At 33.0% G+C, this 26,582-nt stretch overlaps 2 protein-coding genes across 2 annotated transcripts; one reads left to right on the top strand and one right to left on the bottom strand.

Annotated features, from left to right (window-relative positions):
- The first annotated feature begins 1,452 nt into the window (after window positions 1–1,452).
- On the top strand, window positions 1,453–17,128 carry abcd3b (ATP-binding cassette, sub-family D (ALD), member 3b). Its single transcript, NM_001130620.1, has 23 exons — window positions 1,453–1,559; window positions 1,749–1,791; window positions 2,132–2,230; window positions 2,347–2,435; window positions 3,092–3,161; window positions 3,509–3,606; window positions 5,191–5,314; window positions 5,439–5,495; window positions 7,013–7,155; window positions 7,242–7,311; window positions 7,683–7,752; window positions 8,701–8,798; window positions 9,130–9,221; window positions 9,769–9,860; window positions 10,516–10,585; window positions 10,738–10,801; window positions 12,238–12,315; window positions 12,416–12,481; window positions 12,567–12,656; window positions 14,854–14,973; window positions 15,074–15,178; window positions 16,906–16,962; window positions 17,051–17,128. The coding sequence occupies exons 1-23, from the start codon at window positions 1,453–1,455 to the stop codon at window positions 17,126–17,128; spliced, it is 1,980 nt and encodes a 659-aa protein (NP_001124092.1).
- Window positions 17,129–19,983: 2,855 nt separating this feature from the next.
- f3b (coagulation factor III, tissue factor b) lies at window positions 19,984–26,189 on the bottom strand. The gene is made up of 6 exons (NM_001017728.2): window positions 26,010–26,189; window positions 25,698–25,821; window positions 24,857–25,047; window positions 24,587–24,765; window positions 23,374–23,542; window positions 19,984–20,472 (listed from the first exon to the last, which is right to left on the bottom strand). The coding sequence occupies exons 1-6, from the start codon at window positions 26,077–26,079 to the stop codon at window positions 20,339–20,341; spliced, it is 867 nt and encodes a 288-aa protein (NP_001017728.2). The 5' UTR covers window positions 26,080–26,189; the 3' UTR covers window positions 19,984–20,338.
- Window positions 26,190–26,582: the final 393 nt, after the last annotated feature.

Below are 26,582 nucleotides of genomic sequence, written 5' to 3'. Positions count from 1 at the left end.
AGCACCCAGAGGAAACCCACACGAATGCAGGGAGAACATGCAAACTCCACACAGAAACGCCGACTGACCCAGTCGAGGCTCGAACCAGCAACCTTCTTGCTGTGAGGCGACAGCACTACCTACTGCGCCATTGTGTCGTCTAAAGTCTAAAGTACTCTTTTATAAACATTTTGTTTCTATTAAGTTATATTATCATACATTTTTCTACTGGGACTCAGGGACCCACAGGGGGCCGCAAGGAAGTGCTAAGGAGTCTGTGAAAAAGCATTAAACTGTAAAAAAAAAAAAAAATTTAAACAAATAAAAAAAAAACATATGTACACATTTACTTAATTAACAAAAAAGTTTTTTCTTTACTAAGATGAATAAACACATATGCATAAAACAAACAAATAAATAATTTTATTTAACCTTTAACGGATTAAACCTTATAATAATTATCAAACTAATTTAAAAACAGATTTAAATTATCCAACGCTTGCGTAAAATCAGTTATTACGTTAATTTGTTGATCAAATGTAAACAAATAAAAAATAATTATATATATATATATATATATATATATATATATATATATATATATATATATATATATATATATATATATATATATATATTTTTATATATATATATATATATATATATATATATATATATATATATATATATATATATATATATATATATATATATATATATAAATCATCTTTTTTGGTACAATATAGCTACATACATATTTTCTACATACTTTTGTGTTTCTTTCAAAATTGTACTGTGTTATTCATCAGGATAAACTTTCATATTTTAAGTGTAATATATGTATTAGTTTAAAAATAATTATCTTGTTTTACTGTTTTATTATTTTTATTATTGTTGTTGTTGTTGTTGTTATATTGTGCACTTCCATCTACACAAAGCAGTTTCAATCTTTTGGAAACCACAAACCCCAAAATATAATCATCCTCTATTTTAAATAAATAAATAAATAAATAAATAAATAAATAAATAAATAAATAAATAAATAAATAAATAAATAAATAAATAAATAAATAACATTTCGTTTCTATTAACGTAATATTTATTTTAAACAATTTAATAGATTATTTATTTATTTATTTATTTTCCTAGTTATATTGTTATGTGTTCTACTCGCGTTAGTTTTTTAGTACTACTAATCACCCTTATAATTCTGACAGCAGCTTTAAAGAAAGACGGGACTCTGGCGACATCTCGCGGCTCAATAGTTCGTTACGCTTTTTATTAACATTCGTGTGCGTGATATCTCTAATCTCTAAAGTGTGAGTGAAAGGTGTGTGTATCTGTGTACTTCGGCATGTAGACCTATAGAAACTCCCCGTTAACGGTCGTACTGTAAAAAAAATAACAGGAAGAAATCTACCGCGTGGGTCCTTCGCTGCCCGCCGTCGCTTCCTGATTGGTTTCGTCTTGAACATGGCGGCTGTTAGTAAGTATCTGACAGCCGGCAATTCCTCCATCGCAGGTGCTTTGCTGTTCGCCGCTTATGTGTTAAAACAAAGACTGTCAACGGAAACCAATGGGTAAGAGCATTCATTATGTATATGCCTGTTGACTTTTATTTACCAGTTGATCGGTGTAACCTCTTCGACATTGAAACATCATTGACAGGCGACGCATTCATTTATTCACACGTTAATATGAATATGGAAATATGGTACATTATTAAATGGAGACTTATTGACTTATTATGCTTTCATTCACGTGTTTAGTTACAGAGAGAAGGGGTCATCAAAACCACTGCGGGACAATGAGGTAAAAATATTCCTAAGTATATAATCTTAAGTATTTTGTTGACAAAAATGTTATATGTAGCCTATGTGTACATGTGTGTGTGTGTGTGTGTGTGTGTATTGCTATTTTGGGAAATGTATATTGCATAAAATACATGATATAGATCTAAATCCAAACATAAACGTGTACGTCATGTAATTTGCATATATATATATATATATATATATATATATATATATATATATATATATATATATATATATATATATATATATATATCAGACTTCTGTATGGGAGTATACGTATGTATGTGTAATAAACATCAATAAAGCAAAATTTTATTTTACTTTTTAATGTTCAGAAGGACAGAAAGACAGACAAGGCAGCAGTGGACAATGTTTTCTTCAGGCGGATTTGCCATATCTTGAAAATCCTGATGCCACAAGCTTTTTGCAAAGAGGTAAGCCTTTGATTGAACTTATTTGCTGTCATTTATCAGGTAATACAATCAAAGTAAAAACTTAAGGGCAAACACGTTCAATATGTGCATCTATTATTGATTGTTTTCTATTCCAGTCAGGATATTTGCTTCTGATCGCTGTCATGCTCGTTGCCAGAACATACTGTGATGTCTGGATGATACATAATGGGACTATGATTGAGAGGTAGGCACGGGCCGGTATAAGATTCTGGCGTTATGATAACCTTGGATAAAACATCACGGTTTGAGGGTATTTTGATTACTTCTCTAAGATATATTCTTTTTAAATATCTGGGTAAAAAACAAAAAAACGTCTTTCCTCTTTGAACACAATGTATTTTGAGAAACATTTAAAATAATTTGGAGCAGTAAACATTTCAGGCTAAATAATTCCAACAAATGATTGACTTCTGCTGTCTTTATTAGTTTCAAAAACACTGATTTATTTACTCTTTAATATGCATTAGAGATATTGGATTTCTTTTTTGCTAGAGATACTGTTGTCAAGGGAAGTTTTTGCATTCAGATATAATACATCGTGTTGATCCAATCTGATCTGATCTGATCTGATCTGATCTTGAATCGTGATTGTAACCAAATGTTTATGTAAGTTCCTAGAAGGCTTGTCCTCCTTCTTTTCCTATACTGGTGTTATTTTGTAGCCTGGTGCATTTCTCTGTGGTGAGATTTTCCTCTGGGTGTCGATGCCTGCAAAACATGCCTGATCACCTAAATGTTGTCTGTCCTGTTTTTCTTGTACTGTGTGTAGAGGACAAGCACAAAATGACTGTTATTTAATGTGTGTGTGTGTGTGTGTGTGTGTGTGTGTTTGGTTTGCAGTGCAATCATTGGACGTTCGACGACTACTTTCAAAAGATACTTGGTCAACTTTATCACAGTCATGCCTTTTGTAAGTGGACTAAACTTTGGACAGAGTCACTGTGACCAGCTTTACAAGTCTGTTGACAAGGCATTGTTTATATCAGTTAGATGTCGGTAAAATAGATGGTAGTAATTAGGGGATCATATTAATACATCATCAATAAATGGGTAATAATTAAGTATATTCATCATGTTGCATTAAAATTAAGTTACTTTATCATAAATTGTGATTGTGCATTATAGATGTATTAATGCATACATAATTATTTTAGTCATTGTTTATATTGAATAATAGAAGAGTTACATTGTGTTACTGTACTGCACTGTATCCAATAGCCATATTTCATACATATGTTTTTTTGCTTGCCTCCTCAGATATCTCTAGTGAATAACTTCTTAAAGCTGGGAATCAATGAACTGAAGCTGTGTTTCAGAGTGAGACTGACCAATCACCTGTACAATGACTACTTGAAGTGAGTTATATTAACAAGCTAGTTAATGATGCTCTGAATCCATTGCATTTCTGTTCTTTTCACTTTTTTTTAATACTTATTTTTCAATAGACTCGGTCTGACATTTTTCCCGTTCTTATTGTCATCATATAATATGTAACACTGTGTCCTAACTAACTAACTAGCTAACTAACTAACTTAATAACTAACTAACTTACTAAATAACCCTGTCCTAACTAATATGACATGACAAGATTCTAGCAATAATCAGTTTAGCTGTCTGCACCAAACAGGATCCGACACTACATAAATATTTAAAAACCATAGCTGTTCATTTTAAAATTAGCCACTGCACTCCCAGCTAAATGGTAAGGGTTATAATGTAATTGATACATATTAATTAATCAATTTAACATCATTAAAATTAGCCTACTCGGGGCTTGCAAAATCCAGTAGCCCAGCGTCCCGGGGCTAATGGTTTTTCAGTCAGGCTACCAAAATGTATCTAAACGCCATGGGTCAGTGGGAGGAAAAGTATATTTCAATGCATTTACATTCTCTCACAAAATGGATAATTATGTATGTATTGTGCCGCTGATATGGCAGCAATAAATCCACTTGTTTATAATAAAGGAGAATAGCCACAGCATAACTAACTACCTCCCAAATAATGCAGTGTTTTTTTTTTCAGTTTAATCTCTTGTTCTGTACTAAAATGCATGGCACTGAAGCACACAAACACTAATCTTTTACTCAGAAATATACAGTTGAAGTCAGAATTATTAGCCCCCCTTTTAATTTTTTTAAATTAATTTATTTAATTTTTATATTTCCCAAATGATGTTTAACAGAGCAAGGACATTTTTTACACTATGCCTGATAGTATTTTTTCTTTTGGAGAAAGTCTTATTTGTTTTATTTTGGCTAGAATAAAAGCAGTTATTAATTTTTAAACACCTTTTTAATGACAAAATCACTAGCCCCTTTAATCTATATATTTTTGGATAGTCTGCAGAACAAACCCCCGTTATACAATAACTTTCCTAATTACCCTAACCTGCCTAGTTAACCTAATTAACCTAGTTAGGTCCTTTAAATGTCACTTAAAGGTGTATAGAAGTGTCTTGAAAAAATCTAGCCAAATATTATTTACAGTCATCTTGGCAAAGATAAATTAAATTTGTTATTAGAGATGAGTTATTAAAACTATTATGTTTTGAAATGTGGTGAAAAAATATTCTCTCCGTTTAACAGAAATTGGAAGAAAAAATAAACAGGGGGGCTATTAATTCTGACTTCAGTGTTTACTTAACATCATTATTTACTTTAAAAATTATAAAAACTTAAAGTTAAATAATACAATTTTGGTTATTTAAAAATAAATGTATTGCCTATAACAAATGCCATTATATATTTTATTATTTAGTAAATTTATGTTTTGTTTTTATTTATTGAATAATGTATTTTCTATTTAGGCTACTTAAATTTATATTCATGCTACTAAAAACTGAATAGTGCCTGCCCGGAATTCACAAATTTTGCAAGCCCTGCTACTTCTCAATTAATTTGCTCTGTTTAATAAATCCGGTCCTCTATATTACAAAGGGGGTTCACATACTATCAGATTGGCAACCTGGACAATCGCATCGCCAACCCAGACCAGCTGATAACCCAAGATGTGGAGAAGTTTTGTAACAGTGTGGTGGACCTCTATTCCAACGTCAGCAAGGTAAAACAGCACTCATTGTGTAACAACCATACAAAAGAATAAACAAATAAAGCATTTCTTGTAATCTCTAACCATATTAAGATCTTAAATCAAAGCCTCTTTGTTATTTTCTCTTTTGCTCCAGCCTCTACTCGACATCCTGATCTACATCTTCAAACTGAACACAGCTATTGGTAGTCTTGTAAGTGTTTTGAGTTTTCATTTCCACAGCTTTTATTATGTCTTTTCTGTGGTATTTTTATTCATGTAAATTTACAGATTTATGTATTTTCTGACCTGTGTCACCTTTTAATCATGTTATGTTTTTACACATACAATACAAGTTCTTGTTGTTGTGAGCTTCTAAAGGAATCCTATTTGTCAATCATATATAAGACAGTAGCTGCTTTTCCACTGTCATGCAGAATGATTCTTAAGACCTGTTCACACCAAGCATGATAGCTGTAATAATACCAATAAGCACATTGTTCTAAAATCATTCTAAATATAAAACAACAGAAGAGTGTAGACCACAGTTATGACAATAAAGATGTAGCGAAATAGTTTCAATCTTTCAGAATGATTTGTTTTTTTCAGCTAATGAACGCTCAAATAATAAAGCTACAGACGACATTGTGGATAAGCTCACTGCTTGATGTTAAGCTCTCCTTTTTGAAGATTATTTAAAGGTCATAACTCTCTAGAAAAGCATAGCCTAGACCATGGGAAAGAATGATTCAAAAAATACAGTACATGCTAGTTATGCACATAAGACTAGCAAAATAAAGTATAAAAATAAACAAACCTCAGATATCTAGTGCGAGTTTTGGCACCTTTGGGTATTTTCCTTCGAAATATGCTGTAAAAAATTATTTATTAAATGCATTTGATTAGATTAATACATTTGTAAATAAAGATTTAAGATTAAAGATTTAGGACATCTGCTGGTTACAATGGGATAATGCTGAAAGAAAAAAATCGAATTAAAAAATAAACAGATTTTAATCGCTTGATGGTGTGGAAGCAAATGTATTTAGCAAATATATTATATTATACATATAGATAGATAGATAGATAGATAGATAGATAGATAGATAGATAGATAGATAGATAGATAGATAGATAGATAGATAGATAGATAGATAGATAGATAGATAGATAGATAGATAGATAGATAGATAAAAAAGGAGTCTAAAAACAAGCAATATCTGATCATCGTCAACATTGCTATTTACATTAAACTTGCTTGACCAAGGCACATTATTGTTGCATTCATACGGTTCAATGATCAGCACCACCTTGGAAAATGACAACATATCGATAACGATAAGCAGCTAATGTTAACATATTTATAAAACAATTTAAAAAATGTGAAATAAAAGAAACTCAAATTGCTAGTCAGAATTAAGTTATTATAATAGTTTGTATTTATTGTGGCAAAATAGATTATAATTTATAGTATTTTTTTATCCTGCTTCTATGACTATTTGTCATGTTCTAATTAACTAATCTAGTTCTAATTCTAATGACATGCAATACTAAATGTTAAATGTGTTTCTGACTGTTCTGGTATTATTATTGTTATTAATTACTATTATTGTTGTTTTTAATAATGTTCGTCTAAGTGTCCCTTTTGGATGAGGTAGGCGGATGCAACCCTCTATCTTCTTTTTCTGTCCTCAGCCAATCACATTTGTGCATCTTCCCGCCCTTCTGTAGGGTCCTGCTACTTTGCTTGGTTATCTGCTGTTGTCCGGTTTGCTCCTGACAAGGCTGCGCAGGCCGATCGGGAAGATGACCGTGACAGAGCAGAGGTATGAGGGCGAATACAGATACGTCAACTCTCGCCTCATCACTAACAGGTATGTATGGGTTTCAACTCTTTACCTGGATGTTTTCTTTCTGTTTTGATATGAGGAAAATGCATGATTTCTGCATACTGTTTCAGTGAGGAGATTGCATTTTACAACGGCAACTTGAGAGAAAAGCAAACTATTATTGGAACCTTCCAGAAACTGGTAAAAAAAATATTAATGTTACTATTAAAGAGATAGTTCACCCAAAAATGTATTCTTTCCTCGCCGTTTACGCACACTTAAATGTTTCCAAACATTTGAGTTTTTTTGTTGTGTTGAGCACAAATGCCAATATTTTGAAGAATGTTGTAAACCTGTAGCTATGGACATTAAAAGTAGGGCAAAAAACTAATATTATGGAAGTGAATGGTTACAGGTTTCCAACATTTTTCAAAATATCTTATTTTGTGCTCAACAGATGAAAAAAACTCAGATTTGAATGATTGGGGTATGAGCAAATAAAGAATTAGCATTTTAGGTGAACCAGTCCAAACATGACTACACACATTCAATCAGACTTGTTGTTTTTTTAGGTGGACCACTTGAGTCGCTTTATACACTTTCGGTTCTCAATGGGAGTTATGGACAGCATCATAGCCAAATGTAAGCAGACATTTCGTACATCTGGAGATGGCGACAGAATCTAAATTAAAATCAAATTTGTCCCTGTTTACTGAATGAAATTTTTGGCGATTGTTAAAATTATGTAAAAACGATAGACATTATATATGTTTTTTATTTATAATATTGTATATTATTTATTAATACTTTGTTTTAGTATTATTTCACATTATTTCAATGGCAGTGCTGAATTTTAAAGTTGACTTTTATTCAATATTTTTGATGCAGACACTTTTTTGGGTTGTTTTAACCCAAATTTGGTTATAGACAAACCCAAACATGGGGTTAGAATTTCAGTTATACCATGGCTCCAAAAGTATCACAAATTTACTTATTTTACTTACTTATTTTTCACATGTAAACTTTGAAAGCACATTAGTGTGGTTTAGTTTAGGTGTCATGCAGTGCCTTAAGTATCGTCCTCCGCCTGACAAATGCAATGCGTTCTGATTAGACAATTTGTCCAACTTTAATATGCACTGCAGCCACTGAGAAAAGCTAGGAAAAGCTTTGATGACAAGTGAAGACACTATATTCTCATTGGTCAGATTCTGTAATGACAAGTATAGTGCATGTTATATGATGCATTTATTTATTATTTATTTATTAACATTTAAATATTAAATAAGCTTTATGTTGAACATTAAATATTTAAATAAACATGAATATATTTGCAAAAAATATGATTATGCTATCTAAAAATTTTCTTATTGTATAAGAATGTATGTTTGGCAATAAAACATTGCATTTTAAATAAATAAAATAAAACATTTTATATACAAACAAAATTGGGGGAAAAGCACACAATTTTACATGCTGTTTTGGTACTGTTGGAGCTTTGGTATTGCCAATATTATATTTGTTTATTTCAAGTTATATTTATATTTTTATAGGTTTTATTTTAGAACAATTTTTGTGTTGATTCTTCAGATATAGCAATGGCAGTGGGTTATCTGGTCATCAGCCGGCCATTTTTGGACATTTCAAACCAACGGCACATTAACAGCACATATGCTGAGCGACTGGAAGTAGGTATTTTTTATTTTATGTTATTTATTTATTTATTTATTTAGTTAGTTAGTTAGTTAGTTAGTTAGTTAGTTAGTTAACAATATCTGATTGTATTTATTATTATTTGTGAACTGGTAGCAATTTACAAATGAAGGTGTAAATCGTTATACAGTGGCAGTATGTCACTGTTTGTACATCCAGATAATGGTTAGCTTGTAATGACTGACCTTTGATCCTGCCAGATTGATATGTCATCATTGTCTTTGTCAAAAGGATTTATTGGCTTACTAAGGATTCCCTAAGACAAATATTTGTACAGAAGATAGTAGTTGTGTTTTTTGTCTGCAGGACTACTACCAGAGTGGCCGAATGTTGATGAGCCTGGCCCAGGCTTTAGGAAGAATCGTCCTGGCAGGAAGAGAGATGACCAGACTCTCTGGGTGATTGTTTTTGACTTCAGAGCTATATCTAGGGCCAGATGGAATCTGCGGACATTTTTTGCTATTTCTGCAGAGAATTTTGGTAAAAATCTGCAGATTTCTGCGGAATTATTTTGGGAGTATCATAACTAAAACATTAATATGTGAAATAAAAAATAATATTTTTTCTACTTTTATTTAATGTTTAAAATGCAAATCCAATAAGATTCACTTTATTTGGTAAACAAAGTACGTCTCTCATATAGTATATCTACTAAAAGACAGAAAATATTTCTTTACAAACTGCATTGTACAGTACATAAATTTGATGAAAATTTTCATATTAGTCAATAATATTACTGTAATTAATTTAAAAACTGAATAAACTTAGATTTAATTAAATAAACAGAATTAATGATGGGCTAAAAATCTGCTGAAATCTGCGGAATTCTGCGCAAACAGATTCCATGTGAGCCTACTTATACCTTTATCAGTGCTCACCCGGGCTCCACCGTTCACCTGCTTCAGTGTTTGTGTGTTTTATCTGGGATCTCCATCCATTTGTTAGGTTCACTGCACGAATCACAGAAATACAAGAAGTCCTGAAGGAGCTGAATTCGGGAAAATATGAGCGAACCATGGTGACACATCGAATTAAAGGTCTGGACTGTTGTGCTTTATGTGTTTTTGTTGTTTTTTTTTAAACGTTTATGAATTTGTGAAAATACTCCATTCAAATGCATATGAGTTTTGTTTTTTGTTTTTTTTATGGAGTAACAATTTTTAAATAATTTCTGCTCAATGAGGCTATATTAGTTTGATCAAAAGTCATGTGATGCCTTATGCTGCTTTTATTTCAAGAAAACATGCTGATGCTGACGCCACTCAAGAAACTAATACTTATACATAATATCTTATTAATAGTTAAATATAATATCTTATCATCCATGATGAAAACATTGCTTCCTTTTGAATTTCCAGTACTTTAGTTAGGAAAATAAAATATAAAGAATATAAACAGAATCAACTTTACTTGTCATTACTGATGCATTTAATGGATTCTTTGATATTATGATTTGTAGTATTTGAATAAAACTCGAGTTTTGGCTTTATTCTGTAAATTTTAGATCCTGAATTAAAATAAAAATATTATCATTGGTGCCGTGTTTTCAGAAATGTTTATATTCATTTTTAGACAGCACGATACCAGTGTTTGAACTATTAATTTAACAATTTTTTTAATCGCAAACCAAATAATTCCAGAGAATTTTCTAGTGGTCTCTTAATTATTATTTTTTTATCTCTTTCTTAACAGATACTGCAGTAGATAAAATCCCTCTTATCCCCGGGAGAGGTGAAATCATCATTGCAGACAATAAAATCAAGTAAATTACCAAGCAAACATCCACCAAGCCATCATAGTAACCTACTTAGAATGTGTGCATTTTTGTAGTAATTTTTCTGAAATGTAGAGTAGACCTCATCTGTCTGTCCAGCATCTCATTATTGCTTCACATTGAACTGGATTCTTTCTTAGGTTTGAACACATTCCTTTAGCGACACCCAATGGAGACATCCTGATCAGTGACTTGTCATTTGAGGTTAGTGCTTCATAAATTAAGGTTTTCTCAGTCTAAACCTGTCATTTGGATTGTAAAAGTGACGGGTTTCCCATGAGTCGTGAAATTTTAAAAGGTTTATTAAAGAGTCAGGGAATTTTAAATGTTTCTGGCCCAGGTCACAGAAAGTCAGTGATTTCTGTTATGTGGCAAAAATAGTCATTGATCGAATAGAAAATATAAGATTAGGAGTTACTGTTAAGTTTTGACCTTTTTTGCCTCTGCAACCAGTATTTAGTTGCTTATTTAAAGTCTAAGGTTGGTTTAAAAGAATAATAATTTAATGTATCTGGCAATGTCATATTAATGGTATAATCAAATTGAGATTAAGCGCCCCTTGTATTAAATAAGGCAATTCAATTCAACTTCTAGTCTAGCTTTGATTTGGGCTTTAAACAGATGTGACATGACAACGTCATTTTGAGTCAAGTGCAGTATGTGGATTAAAAGTAAAGTCAACTCAAAAAAGCTGCAACAAGTTGTCTTACAATTTTTAGTTGAGTAAACTTTTTTAAGTATTGTGATTAAAGATATACAGCGCCTATAGAAAATCATTATACCCTGTGGAAATCTATACCTTTATGCACAATAAACCCTACTTACAAAAGCCCTTCATAGTAAAGTTGTAGTTAGGAGAAGGCTACAATAACTGTGTTATGCGATGTGATTTCAGGCTGTATGACAAATAAAGTCATTATTTCAAAGGGGAATAATGATTTTCTATAGGTACTGTATTATCCTTTTTGTTTGCTCAGTGATTGTAAGTCACAAAAATTCAGCTTTTGATTCAAGAAAAAGTCAGGGAACTTAATATTTGTATTTGAAGTGTATGCCTTGTAAAAGGTCTATAACAGAGTTCTATATGCTTATTTTGTCCAAATCATGCAGTATCAGGGATTTTTCTTTGTCATTTTCAAAAAAAAAAATTCATTTCAAAACATTTTTTACGCCATTTGCTTGTTATGGTTAGGCTAGTTGTTTTTAGTGCTGTTTCAATCCTTTCTCACTTGACAACCAGCAAACACTTAAAGTTCACCCCAAACTAACTCAAGCGTCTCTTGTTTGTTCACCAGCTTCTTTCTTCTGTTGAACACAAAAGAAAATACTTTTTAAAAAGCTGGAAACCTGTCCATAGTTCTTTGTTTTTTCATCTATAATAGTCCATAGTCACAGGTTTCCAGCTTTCTCCCAAATATCTCTTTAGTGTGTATGTTCAAAACAGAATAAAGAAACTCATAAAGATATGGAAGCACTTGTGTGTCCGCTTTTCTGCACATTGTAGGTTAAGAAAATGGAGCTTTTTAGTCAGTGAAGGCAGCAGAAATCAGGGAATTTGACATGTGGCTTAGAGTAGGAAACTTTAATATAGTCTTGTGATCTGGTTTTTGGTAATTGTCCATCCTCCCTCCTTTATTAAGGTGTCATCTGGGACAAATGTGTTGGTCTGTGGCCCTAACGGATGTGGCAAGAGTTCCCTCTTCAGAGTCCTAGGAGAGGTTTGCACTAGAAATATGACTAGCTTTACAAACCATTGAGATTTGTTTTACATTCATGCATGTATTCATTCATTTACATTGTTTTTCTCTTCTTGCCCAGTTGTGGCCTTTGTGTGGAGGAAAACTGACAAAACCAGAGCGAGGGAAGCTCTTCTATGTCCCTCAGGTGGGCCTGTTTACACGCTCCTACTGTAAAAGCAGGAACAGTACCACATTTTCAAAACTCATTAGTTTGTTTGTTTCTTCTTCAGAGGCCCTATATGACCTTGGGTTCCCTTAGAGATCAGGTGATCTATCCTGACACGCTTGAAGACCAAATGAAGAAAAGAACATCTGATCGGGTGAGTTTCGGAATCAAAAACAAAAACACAGCAAAAGGAGATGTGCTACATGGTTTGTACAAAAGTGAGAGCTCTGGCATTGTTTACTCACCCTCACCTTCAATATGTGAAACACAGTTAGTGACAGGTGAATATGTTAAAAACAAATAATAGTCATCATGAGTCTTCCCCAATTGATTATTTTAATAGTCACAACAATTACAATACGCGTGGGTTTCCTCAGGGTGCTCCGGTTTTCAAAGACATGCAGTACAGGTGAAATGGGTAAGCTAAATTGTCCGTAATGTATGAGTGTGAATGGGTGTGTATGGATGTTTCTCAGAGATGGGTTGTGGCTGGAAGGGCATTCGCTGCGTGAAACGTTATGGATAAGTTGGTGGTTCATTTCGCTTTGGCAACCCCAGATTAATAAAGGGACTAAGCCGAAAAGAAAATGAATGAACAACTACAATACGCAAATAAGACATTATTTAATAAAATGTGTGCTAGTTTGTGGACATTTCTCACATATTAGTCGAATGGTTTGACAGAGGGAGATTTGAGGAATCTCTTTACATCACTCCATGAAAAAAAAACTGCAACTAAAATAAATAATAAATAAAATGTTGTATATAATCAGACATATTATGTATGATTATATCTCTGTGTAAAAATGTCAGAATACAGGTTTGAATAAAATTATTGAAGTTTGTATGTGCTGCTGAAGTGGAGACTTATCATTTAGTGGAGGAAAGAGAAAAACCTTAACAATGTTTAAAAGTGTATTTTGATTTTTTTTTTCTTACATTAGACTGCAGATGGCACTATTGGGTGTTCTGCAACACCTAGACTTAAATCTAAAAACAATTAGTTTCATTTTGATCATTATTAAAGTGTATTGTTAACAAAAATAAATAAATAATAATAATTCATATAAAAACTATTAACTTAGTAATTGTGTAGTAAATGATTAGGGAAAAAGTATCACTAAAGCACAGCTTAAATGTATAGTAAAAATAAAGATTTAATTGGTAATAGTGACAATAGATGTTTTTATATGTGATCTGTCTTACATGACCACGAGTATAAATCCTACCTGAGCAATATCTTTTGGTTAAGAATTTTTCTAGTGTCAAAGTTAAAGTGCAATGTACTTCAATGAAGGAACAGAAATCTGTTAGGTTTCCAAAAAAAAGAAAAATTGTCCTTCATTTGACAGCATCTATGTTCAAAGGTGCACAACATGTATTGCTTAAAAAGATTTGTTGAGTGTCTGCCCATTTTTTTTTCCTCAAACTCATAAATTTTTTTTGTATAGTTGTATAGAGTAGAGTAGCTTATATATTTTAGTGTAATGCTCAAGTTTCATGGTCTGTAGTTCTGATTTCAAGAAGCACCAGCATACATGTAAATATATAGATCCATTCTTTAAAAAGAACCCCAGTTTTGATCCAAAAGAAAAAAAGAATTACTGGGAAAAAAATAATAACTTTAAACTTCAAATACTTACTTTTGAACAAACCAGGCACTAGTTTGTAAACAAGGACCAGAAAAGCCTCATCTGATTAAAATATAAAACCATTTTTGTGGTTTTATTGTTGGTATCTAAAAGTGAGGCCTGTATTAATTCATTAACAGAGAATCGTATAACGTATGAGAAACGTATATACTTAAGACTGTGTTTCTCATCAAGATGAAACTAAATAAAAATTAAGTTGTATTTTTTATATGTTAGTAAGAGTAGTCAATTTTAAGCTTATGTTTGAGCTATTGCGCTCCAAAAAGTGACAATATTTGCGTCTAGAATGCATAAAACCTGATTATAATCATCCAAAGCTTGAATTTTGTCACTTCAATCTAAATGGATCAACTGTTTTTTTTGTTTGTTTCATGTTATCTCATACTTCGGTTTCTCAAATCTTGACCTCTCTACTATCTGAAATGCCCCGTCCCCTTCAAGATGTTCGCATTTGCTTTTCATTAAATGCGCTTGATCTCAACCACTCACACCGACAGAGCTGTAATGAAAACTAAAACTTTTGATGAAATCTTTTTTTTAAAGAGAGGAGCTACTCTATGTCCCGCCCTCTCTTTATTATTTAAGTTGAGATTACCTCAAACATCGCATAAATCGAATGCATATTTCAAAGCACTTCACGGGACCTTTAAGAAGTGTGCTTGAAAATATATTTACAATCTGCTGTGTAATTGTGGTCAGGTGCTGAAGGAGTACTTGGACAATGTCCAGCTGGGTCACATCCTGGAAAGAGAGGGCAGCTGGGAAAGCGTGCAGGACTGGATGGACGTCCTCAGTGGAGGAGAGAAGCAGAGGATGGCTGTAAGATCAACTCTCCAAACCGGACACATTGCTGTCTTTTTGGTGGGTTTATATCACATGCAAAAGTGATGAGGGTCTTCTCTTTTTCTGAACCGCACAGATGGCTCGTCTGTTCTACCACAAGCCGCAGTTTGCCATTCTGGACGAGTGCACCAGTGCTGTGAGCGTGGATGTGGAGGACTTCATCTACAGCCACTGTCGGAAGGTAGATGTTTGAAGTTGTTTGAGAGAAGAACAACTCAAGGCAAAGTCAAAACCCAATTTTAGCAGTGATTTGTTTTAAGCAATCTTTGAAAAATGCTGCAAAAGCTGGAGCAGTAAATCTGCCACACAGAATCTGTGCATGCTGAAATACTCAGAATTCTGGAGATTTCTTATTTATTTTCACATATTAATATTTTCTTATTTATTTACTCAAGTAATTATGTGCAAATGGTTATTTATATATATATATATATATATATATATATATATATATATATATATATATATATATATATATATATATATATATATATATATTGTAATATTATTAACTGATATGTAAATGGATTTATAGGATTTATTTACTTATTCTCAACCACGTTTCTGAAGGACCACAAGCGCTGCATGTTTTAGACATCTCCTTTGTCTATTACACATATTACAGGTCTGTCAGTCTCTGCTAATGAGCTGATGATCTGAATCAGGGGTGTTTGGTTAAAGAGACATGGAATATGCGCAGAGCTGGTGATCCTCCAGGAATGTGGTTGAGGAACACTGCTTTAGTAGATATAACACATGAGAGACTTTGTTTACCAAACAATTAGATCTAATTGGATTGCATTGTTAACCTTAAATAAAAGTTCAAAAGTTTAGTTTTTATTCCATGTGTTAATTTTTAGTTATTATATTCGCAAAATCATTCTGCAGATTTTGTGCAAAAATAGCAAAAAAATACCCGCCGATTCTGTCTGGCCCTGGATATGACAGATATAATATAATATAATATAATATAATATAATATAATATAATATAATATAATATAATATAATATAATATAATATAATGCACAAATAAATGTATATGCTCTCTGATAATATAAATATAGAGCCCTGGGGAAAAAAAGAAATCTTTTGATGAGATTTTGAATTGATAGTTATGTCTGAGTAAAAGTAACAAGAATATTTATTGTTGTAGACAATTGTTGTAAAATCTGATAACATTCATTCATTGATTTTCCTTTTGGCTAAGTCCTTTTATTAATCGGGGGACTCCATAGCGGAATAAATCACAAAGCAACCTACTTGCTGTGAGGTGATCGTGCCACCCACTGCGCCACCGTGATGCCTACATCTCATAACATTCATTCATTCATTCATTTTCTTTTCGGCTTAGTCCCTTTAATAATCTGGGGTCACCACAGCGGAATGAACCACCAACTTATCCAGCATGTTTTTTACGCAGTGGATGCCCTTCCAGCTGCAATCCATCTCTGGGAAACATCCACACACACTCATTCATACACACTCATACATTACGGATAATTTTGCCTACCCAATTCCCCATGTCTTTGGACTGTGGGGGAAACCGGAGCACCCGGAGGAAACCCTTGCGAACGCAGGGAAAACATGCAAACTCCACACAGAAACGTCAGCTGAGCCGAGCGGAGGTTCGAACCAGCGACCTTCTTGCTGTGAGGCGACAGGACTACCTACTGAGTCACTGCGTTGCCCTTCTGGCTGGGTTAGTTGGCATTTCTGTATGGAGTTTGCATGTTCTCCCTGTGTTTGCTTGGGTTTCCTCCAGGTACTCCTTAATTGGCCGTAGTGTATGTATGTTAATGCGAGAGTTTATGGGTGTTTCCTAGTTTTCCCATAAACTGATGACTTCAGTATTTAAATATTGAGGAATGTTTTTAGAATCTTGTTTCCACTTTTGTTTATTTTTTAGGTTGGCATCACACTGTTCACAGTCTCCCATAGAAAATCACTGTGGAAGCATCATGAGGTACAACCTTGCTCTTGTATTTCATCATACAGTTTGCTGAATTCATTAGAAAAGCACTCTTAAAATGGTCTACTTCTCTGTTCTACAGTATTACCTGCACATGGATGGAAGAGGAAACTACGAGTTTAAACCCATCACGAAGGAAACAGTGGAGTTCGGATCATAGTATTGACTTTAGGCCCTATTCATGAGCAAATCTTTGCGTAAATCATCTGTAAATTAAAAATAGCTGCTTTTGAAAAGATGTCCGAGGATGGTTTCATGCAGAAATTTGCTTGTGTAATTAATAAAGCCTAAATACAGAGCAAAGATCATTCCCAATCTTAAGAAAAACGTAATTCTTTGTATTATAATACAGCTTTTCTTCATCTGAGGGAAAGAATTGTCACCGTGGATAAGTATCTCTCAGGGAGAGGTTAGTTTTGCATTATCTAAAAACATTTTTGTAAAGAGTAAATCTGGGTTATCCCTTTTTAAAAAAATAGTCACACAGTTTTGTAATATGAAAGTAGGGATTTTTATTTTGGATATTTGGAGGATGTCACTGGGAAATGTTTGTTTATAACATTGTTTTGCATGTCACTGATACGATAATGAGCACATCATAAAACTAGGGCTGGGCAATTAATCGATTAACCTGTTTAAGCATTTGTCATGGCCATCTTGTCAGGGAAGCACAGTTGTGTGATCCATTGAAAGCCAGAGGGCGCTCTTGCAAAACTTCCAACACTCAAGAAGAAGAAACCCAGGAAATCCCCATAGAGTTCCATTATAAACAAAACATTTAAATGCTTTCGACGCTTTAGCATGACTAAAAATCACACAAATACATATTTATTTAAGAGAAGCATTTCTTTCAGACACTCGACTGAAGTTACAGTATAAAGTGTGTTTGACGTAAAAATATGTTTAAAGTTATATGTGGATAATCAGGCAGAATTGACTTTATGAGCCGTATTTCGTTGAGACACTACGCAAACAGCTGTCAGTCATTGTCACAGAAAGATTATATCTATCATTATTGGACAATTACATCGATTTTGGTTTTGAATGTGATTTTGCGCAGTTTATCATTGAAAAATAAATCCATGTCCATGTCTGTGCATGTTTACTACAAGTTGAACACGGATTTACTGACAAAATGCTCTTGAAAATTTCTGTTTGATTAATTGCCCAGCTCTATGTACAGTAAATCATAAAAACTGTATTATTTAAAGAGATAGTTCCCCCAAAAATGAAAACTTTGTTGTTAATTGACTCACCTTCAAGCCATCCGAAATGTAGGAGACTTTCTTTTTTTGTCTTTAACAGTTAATTAAACATAGTTTTACCTAAATCCATTGTTATTGGTGTTAATTTTGAGGTAAACTATCACTTTAAGTGTAATAAGCTGTCTTTATGTATAGGAAAATTAATGTTACTGTATGATATGATGAAGTCTAATAATATGTTTGAAAATACTGGATATTTATATACTGTATGAACAGAAGTAGTGCCTTACTGATGTATTTTACCGAATTACAAAAGATACAAAGAAATGACTATAAAATTGTCTTGTATTATTTCAGTTGCAAAAATATACAGCAGCCAACATTTGTAGTGGATCAAAAACGTTTTTCAAAAGACAAGAAAGGCTGTTTTCAGATAGCTTTAGGACAACTTTGATAAAAGGTTTTGATCCAGTTCAAATGTTTATAACTATATATTGTACAGGCCCATTTTCATTGACTCATTTTAAATCTACACTGCCTGACAAAAGTCTTGTCTTCAGTCCCAGTTGTAAGGGCAACAAATAATAACTTGACTTTAAGTTTATCATTTGGAAAAGTGGCAGAAGGTAGATTTTTCAGATGAATCATCTGTTGAGCTGCATCCCAATCATCACAAGCACATCAGAACACCTATTTGAACCTGCATGGACCCAAGATTCTCACAGATATCAGTAAAGTTTGGTGAAGGAAAAATCATGGTTTGGGGTTACATTCAGTATAGAGGCGTGTGAGATCTGTAGAGTACATGGCAACATCAACAGCCTGAGGTATCAAATAAGCATAAAGAGACCTTTGCCTTTCATATAAGCCACTTCTGACACCAAATGATCAACTAGAAGTCGTTATTATTTGTTGTTCCTAAAACTTGAATATGCGACTAGACTTGTCAGGTAGTGTACAGTTGTTTTGAGATGTCTGGGTTTTTTCTACTTGGGATATATGACCTCTTTTTACAGTTTCTGTTGTGACGTTCTCATGTTCACAAACTCTGTTTGTTTACATTTCAGTTTATTCCGTGCTTCATCCAGAAAGACACTAAATTGTATACAAGACTTACATCTGTACTGCTGCTAACCACAAGGGTGAGCTACTGAGACTAAGTTGGTCTTGGCCAGCGAGTCTCTCTCTCTGTGTTTTTAATTGTCAGATAGTGTTACACAACTTCAGCAATATTTCATAGTTATTAGGGATTTTTTCATGAACAAAAATACCAGAAAGAACTGCTGGCCTGAAAATACACATTCCCTCTTGTTTTTGATTGTGCAATTCCCTTTACAATTGTCATTACATAGCCGATAATGCTCATTAACCCTTTAAACTGCCCCACCAAGAACAATTCTCCTGATGTCGCTAGTAATTTACACACTCAGTGCAATTTTTTTTCAACCATCACATAATTTCTAAAATATTAACCTCTACCAAATGGTTGATATGTCAGATTATAGTGAAAGTACATAGATTAATACATCTGTATACCATGAAAAATCTGAAAATATGATGTGTGATATTTTTTGAAGTATGCCATCAAATATTTCAGATTCTTATTTAACATTTTTTTTTAACAATAAAACCAAAATCAAGTGAAGTAGTGCAACAAACCTGTTTGATTTTTTTTGTAAACCAACAGTGCTGTGTGTAAACCATTATTTAAAACAGTAATTCTTTAAATGACTTTAACAGACATTATACAAAACAGTCAAAATACGGTCAACCATTTGGTAGAGCAGGCAGTTAAAAAACACAAGTCATGAAAGGTTTAATATTTATTTGACTCATGTAGTGAAGCTCCAAAGAGTATGATTTATGTTTTAAAAATATATACATTTCATAAATTATCTCTCTCGATATAAAACTATTCATACAAACACAAAAGCCGCATATATCCATGTATTTCTAAAAAATCTAATAAATAAGTCTGTTTATTAAATAGGCTGTTCTGCTCACTCATAAAAAAACAATGGCTGATATGTATAACATATCACGTAGTGTTAATGTTTCACAGAAACCAGGTCAGCTGCAGTACAGCACTGGATTGGGTCTTGCTCACAGTCCAGCTGTGTGTCCCATTCTCCACTCCACCAGCAGGCATTTCTCCATCTCTGAGCTCAGACTATGGTTTCCTTGGCTGTGGGCGTTTGTTTTTGTGCTCGTTTACAGCACACCACAATCAGAACGATTACAGCAATCACAAAAGCCAGGGTTGCGAGCGCTGCTCCACCAATCACAGCCAGTCCATACTCTACAGAAAAGATCAAAAGAGGATTTTATTTAAGAGTCTATCGTTCATTTTTAGTTGAATGAACACCTTTGTTGGAGTAGGATTACAGTGTGGATTACGAAACAGGGTGGGAAAAAGAACTGGAAGGACACATGTACCAGGTTGAATATTGTGGAAAGATTTTTGTTTGGAGTTGCTCAAATCCTTTTTTGTCAAATTTTGTTTGTATAAAAGGTTAATGATAAGGAAGAGTGTCTACATTAAGAAGAAAAATAAATAAATAAATAAATTTAAAAAATATATATTTATATATATATATATATATATTTTTTTTTTGACTTATAGATTTGTGAAAGAAATCATTTAAACATTCAAATACAATGATCAATATAAACTTTACAAAATGTTTTTTTAAATCAACTAATTTTTAATAAATAAAGAAACAACAAAAATGTGTTAAAATAAATAAATAACTAATATATCAATATAAGAATTAAAATAAAGTTGACAAAATGTTGCAATGAAAAATTAAGAAAATCTACTAATTATTATTAAACAAACAAACAAACAACAGAAACCTTTAACTTTAAATTTAATGACGTAATTTTTAAATTATAGATAGATAGGTAGACAGACAGACAGATAGACACAAAGATAGGTAGACAGACAGACAGACAGACAGAGATTCCTATTTACTTGGCGGACTTTGTAATTGGAAAAACTGATCCCAAACTTCACAAGCGAGAAAACAGGTAAACCAACCATCTGCAGTGTGAGGATAAAGAATGAGCCTCCTCCCTTCGGCCTCTTTACTTTCTCTTTCTCTCTTTCATTAATAAGAAAACAGTGTTGTACACTCCACTTAAGACATCCATTGGCCAACATATTGAATTTTGTTTGTTAAGCTCAAATATTTGTTTCAAAACTATTTCTAAATTCAATTTTAATTTTCAGCAAATAAATAAATGAATAATAATAACGAAGTGTGGTTTAGAAGTGCGAGTAATATTCAAGCACACCTGGTATGCTCCATATGGTCCAAAACTAGACAGGTGGGCAAATCTAAACCTGTTTTTATTGAAACAAATATAAGTATGCATATAATAAATTATACTAATGATAATAATAACATTATACAAAAGCAAATTGTCATGAATACACTGAAGCCCCTGAGGTGAGGGGATGGAGGTGGTGTTTTTTTATATATATATAGATATAAATCATTTTTTAAATATTTTTTTTCCTTTAGTTCTTTTTCATTTGTAAAGATATTTGCGTATTGCTGTACATCCTGTGTGTATTAACCAATATGTAAGCGAGGCGCACAACTGACACGCTCTGAGCAGCTGGTCTATTGCAGTCTATTTTAGTTCCTCAAATTAGCAACGCACCTACAATGCACCTTAACACACATACTGTATAGATCTGCAAACTCAAGAGTTCACAAAGTGCCCAAACGGACATGCTATTAAAACAATGTGGCGGAAAATGGGAAAATTAGAGTTGTGCTCGTCTTAAAATAGCAACACGTTGGGGCAAACACATCTTGCACTTTATTGCATTGGGTGTGTGATAGTGAATATGTACAAAAAAACTTGTTTAATACATTTTATTTAAATTTTTTAAATATTTTATTATTAATTTATTAATTAACAAACAGTAAAATCAGGGTTTCTGCGGTGTCTTAGAAAGTGTTAAAATGCCTTAAATCTTAAAATCCGAATTTTAGGCCTTAAAGAGTCTTAAATTTACTGAAATATTGTGCTGTAGGTCCTAAATCGTTTTTGAACAGGTCTTAATTTTCCTTTGTTCTTGTATTGCTGCTCAATCTGGCCAAAGCCCATACAACCATCAACAATCATCTCAATAAAACTTTAAACTTTTTTTATTTTATTTAACTTTTTGATCATAATGGTTTAATTACTTTCCTTACTATACCATTTGTTTAAAAGTTCTCCATGTATTTACTGCTGAGGTCACAGACCTGGACAGATTGTTGTCCATAGATTTATTTTATTATAGTTTTTAAAACTTTTAAAACATTTATTAATTTTTCTTTTATTTTAAAGAAAGTTTGTTGTACAACGTGTATGGATACAACTAGAGCTTGCTTGTTTTTAAACAATATTTAAAATAGTTTGCTAAACAATGTAATGTAAAATATTTGAATTTTTTAATAATAATGTATTAATAAATGTATTAGGTTATTTAAAAGAAACTGATCTGGGTCAGTTCATCTGGGTCATTTGAAAATTTTTTTAGTCTTGACTCTAGCCCTTTATGGGTCTGAAATTCCATTCATATTGGTCTTAAAAAGTCTATAATTTAACTCTGTGCAACCTCATCTGTTAAACTGAACAGTCGCATCATCAATGATGTAAGTGTGCCCAGGTTCGGTAGGTAAATGGGTCAAGGCATGGGTCAAGGCAACTGTACCTAGTGTAAGCACGACACTTAAAAAAATGTATAAACTTTAAAAATGTTTACGAAAGTGCTGTCTTTTATATAATTTAATTTTAACAACATAAAATGTTCAATAACTTAAAATGTAATTGATAGATATGTATATTTTATGTAAAATAAAGGACTCCATTTCATTGACCCTGAAATACTGCAAAACTGAAAACTCGAGGTGCAGAAACATTTTCCCACACGACTGAATGGAGCCAGTCAAGCACAGCTGTCAGTGTCTGAGTAATGTGTGTGTGTGTGTGTGTGATAGTGTCATCCTCCCTCTACTCTGCTCTGTTAGCTGACCCTCTTTTGGCCTCTCCACGCTTAACAACCTTCCTGTTTTCCATAACACTACAATTCTAGACAGCTCCATCTTTGAGCAAAACTTGAATCATTTGGAAGACTCAGATCCTGCTTTGTAATGGACACAACACCCTAATAAATAGCAGAACTAGGGGTTCAGCTTACCTTCAAACAGACTTTTACTTTCCTGCGGTGAACATTTGGGAAGGCTCCACTCTCCGAGCCTCTTGTCTCCTTTCCGGTTAGGAATGTAAGCCGCTACACTGAAGCAGTAACTCTGATCCTCATCCAGTCGGTTAAACTCCGCTCGGCTTTCCTCGACTACTTTGATTTTCTGTAAACAAACCAATCAACATGTTAGGACTGCAAGTTGGAAGGTCTTCAACAAATAAATGTACCGCAGGGATGTAAAACACCATTACTTTGGGAAATTTACATTTTAATCAGTTATTAATCAGTTAGAATTATTAGCCATCCTGAAGATTTTTTCCCTAATTTCTGTATAACGGAGAACACATTCAACACATTTTTAAACATAATAGTTTTAATAATTAATTTCTAATAACTGATTTATTTTATCTTTGCCATGAAAGTAAATAATATTTTACTAGATATTTTTCAAGATACTTACTAGTATTCAGCTTAAAGTGCAATTCAAAGGCTTAACTAGGTTAATTAGTCAGTTTAGGGTAATTTAGCAAGTTATTGTATGATGATGTTCTCTAGACAATCGAAAAAAAATATTGCTTAAGGGGGCTAATCATTTTTTAAATATGTTTGATTTTCATTCACGAGAAACTTTGTTTTCACAGAAGAGACAGTTTCGTACAACAAAGCTAATATCAACATTTTACTCAAACCCTGTCTAACACATTGGCCAAATGAATGAAATTGACTGCAAATAAAATGCAGAGATGAGGATTTGATTTACAGTTAATATTTTAGTGCCAAAAACAACATTTGATTGCTGTTTCTATTTTTTCCATGTACTTATGAAATGTTACAAATGTCCAAAAAGTGTTTAAATGAACATTCTTTGTTAAATTAGCTGTTAATCAGGCAGAGTAGGAAGATCTAAAAATTAAGGATGCTCCGATCAGGATTTTTGCAGTCGATACCGAGTACTGATTCCTTGTCATGGTGATCAGCCGATACCAAATACCGATTCTGATGCTTCAAGCTTTATAATGCATAAAGCGCATTTTTAGTCTAAGTATGATACTTAAGCTTAAGATACCATTTAGTGTGGACATGTCATGGTCAGAAGCAACTTTGCAGAGCAAAATACATAAAACTGATTTTTTTTTAATTACTCGAGTATGATTTTTAAGTACTTTTTTGCATCTTGTTTCTGAAAAGAAAATTTGCCGTTACTTACTTTTCCTGTGCTTCCAGCTTTGCTGTAGGCAACTTTGTACTTAAGATTTTTCTTAAAGATGTCACGGATGTTCAAAGATCTGTTGTCTTTGTGCAGAGCCGTGATGGGGTCTTGGATGGTCAGCACAAGCTTCTTGTCTATGCTCACCGTCAGTGTGAACTGAGGTCTTCCTATTAAAGCTACAAGAAAAGAACAGTATTAATGGACTTAATACATGACTTGAGGTACTACTCTAGTATGCGAACTGAGAACGCGAGGTCGGACACTCACTGTCATCATAAGGGCGGAAGATCTTTGATCTGCTATATGGAGGCTCCACTTGGTCGATATTCATGCTGGGCAGGGGCTCTGAGAGCACCTCGGCCGAATAAACCTCATTTATGTCCAAATCATTGGTCAAGTCGCACTCTGTCTCTGTGCTTCTAATGCAGTGAGGGTTTCTCTGTTTGTCACGATTTGTTCTAAAGAGAGAATAATAAACGGCATTATTTTGGGTGACTAGAAATCCTCCTTTGGTGTCCACATCAAGTTACACACTCAATGTTGAATACTTTTAACATTTCAAATAACTTGTGAAACATATGGGTGTAAATATTCTTTAGTCAGCCAGTGCAACACTCATTCAGACCAATACTTATTAAAAAATATATATAAGAATACATGATCAAACTAAATAGTTTTATATTTTAAATAAATAAGAACATCTTGCTGCTTCAAAGGAAAATGACAAACTATAAAGATTTAAATGACAATTTATTAGTATCTTAGGATTGCCCTTTGATTAGGGTCTTTAAATGGGTCATCAATTATTGTTCTAAATATGCCTGACTATATTTTTTGTCAAAAAACTGCTTTTATACAGATAGACATTTTAGTGGATGTATAAATCATCGAATAGATAGATAGATAGATAGATAGATAGATAGATAGATAGATAGATAGATAGATAGATAGATAGATAGATAGATAGATAACAAAGTATTTTGCTTAGAAAATAAATCTTATTTGAGATGTAGACATTTGTTTTATGCTGAATGTTTCTCACATTTTTATTTGACTTATTAACTCACATCACATAAAAGCAGTTTGAAATAGATATTTATGTACTTGCCTTGAGAATTCAACTGTATATGTGTAGTTGACAGGTTTGGGTCCCCAAGACAGGATTGTTTTGAAATTGTAAGATGTCCATGAAACATTTGTTGCTTTGGTAAGTTTGCCCACATCCATTGATGCTAAAAAAACAACAACAACACACACTTAACGTTACTACTACTAAGATGCAGCATACCTATCTGAAGTTTAACGTTACAGCTCTATATGATACTGTATTGTACTGCATTGCGACCTGTTGTAAACAGTTCATATTTGATTAGTTTACTTCACAGCATTTCAGAAACCAACCCTAAACATTATTTCTTACCTGGAGATCCGTTTACAAGAGCAAGAAAAGCAAGGAAAAGTGCCGAACATATTACAGTCTGAATTCCCATCGTTGGTGACAGCAAACAGTCCAATTTACGCGTATTTTTAATCCAGTTTATTCCTCAGAGGAGCGTTTGTCAATAAATCCGTCCTGCAGTCGCCAGTCTTTATATTGTGCGAGAGCTCAGACTCGCTCTACATGAGTCATGGATAACGCCCCGCCCCTTTCTTCACTTTGGGATTTTGTCACTGGCTGGGCATCTCGCGTATTACGCGCCTTATGGCCATATATGGTTATCCTACTACCGGTTTAATGCAGATATTCCAAAAGTCCCAAGCATGTACAGTATAACCTGTGACAAACGTCTAAAGAAAGTTCTACTTCAGTTTTCTGACATTTCATCAGGTTGTTTAGTCATATACATTTATATGTTTTAACTGCTTTTAGACAGTGCAGTGCAGGTTCAAATTACATGTTTCATCCTTTAAAGCCTTTTTATTAACTAATGAATAAAACATTTTAATAAATTTTTTCTTATACTTGTCTTATACTAGTTTCTTTTACTCCTGT

This window comes from Danio rerio, chromosome 2 (assembly GCF_049306965.1).
Source record: "Danio rerio strain Tuebingen ecotype United States chromosome 2, GRCz12tu, whole genome shotgun sequence".
NCBI lineage: Eukaryota > Metazoa > Chordata > Actinopteri > Cypriniformes > Danionidae > Danio > Danio rerio.
Note: the sequence above shows the minus strand (reverse complement) of the source record. Positions and strands in the feature narration are given on the sequence as shown.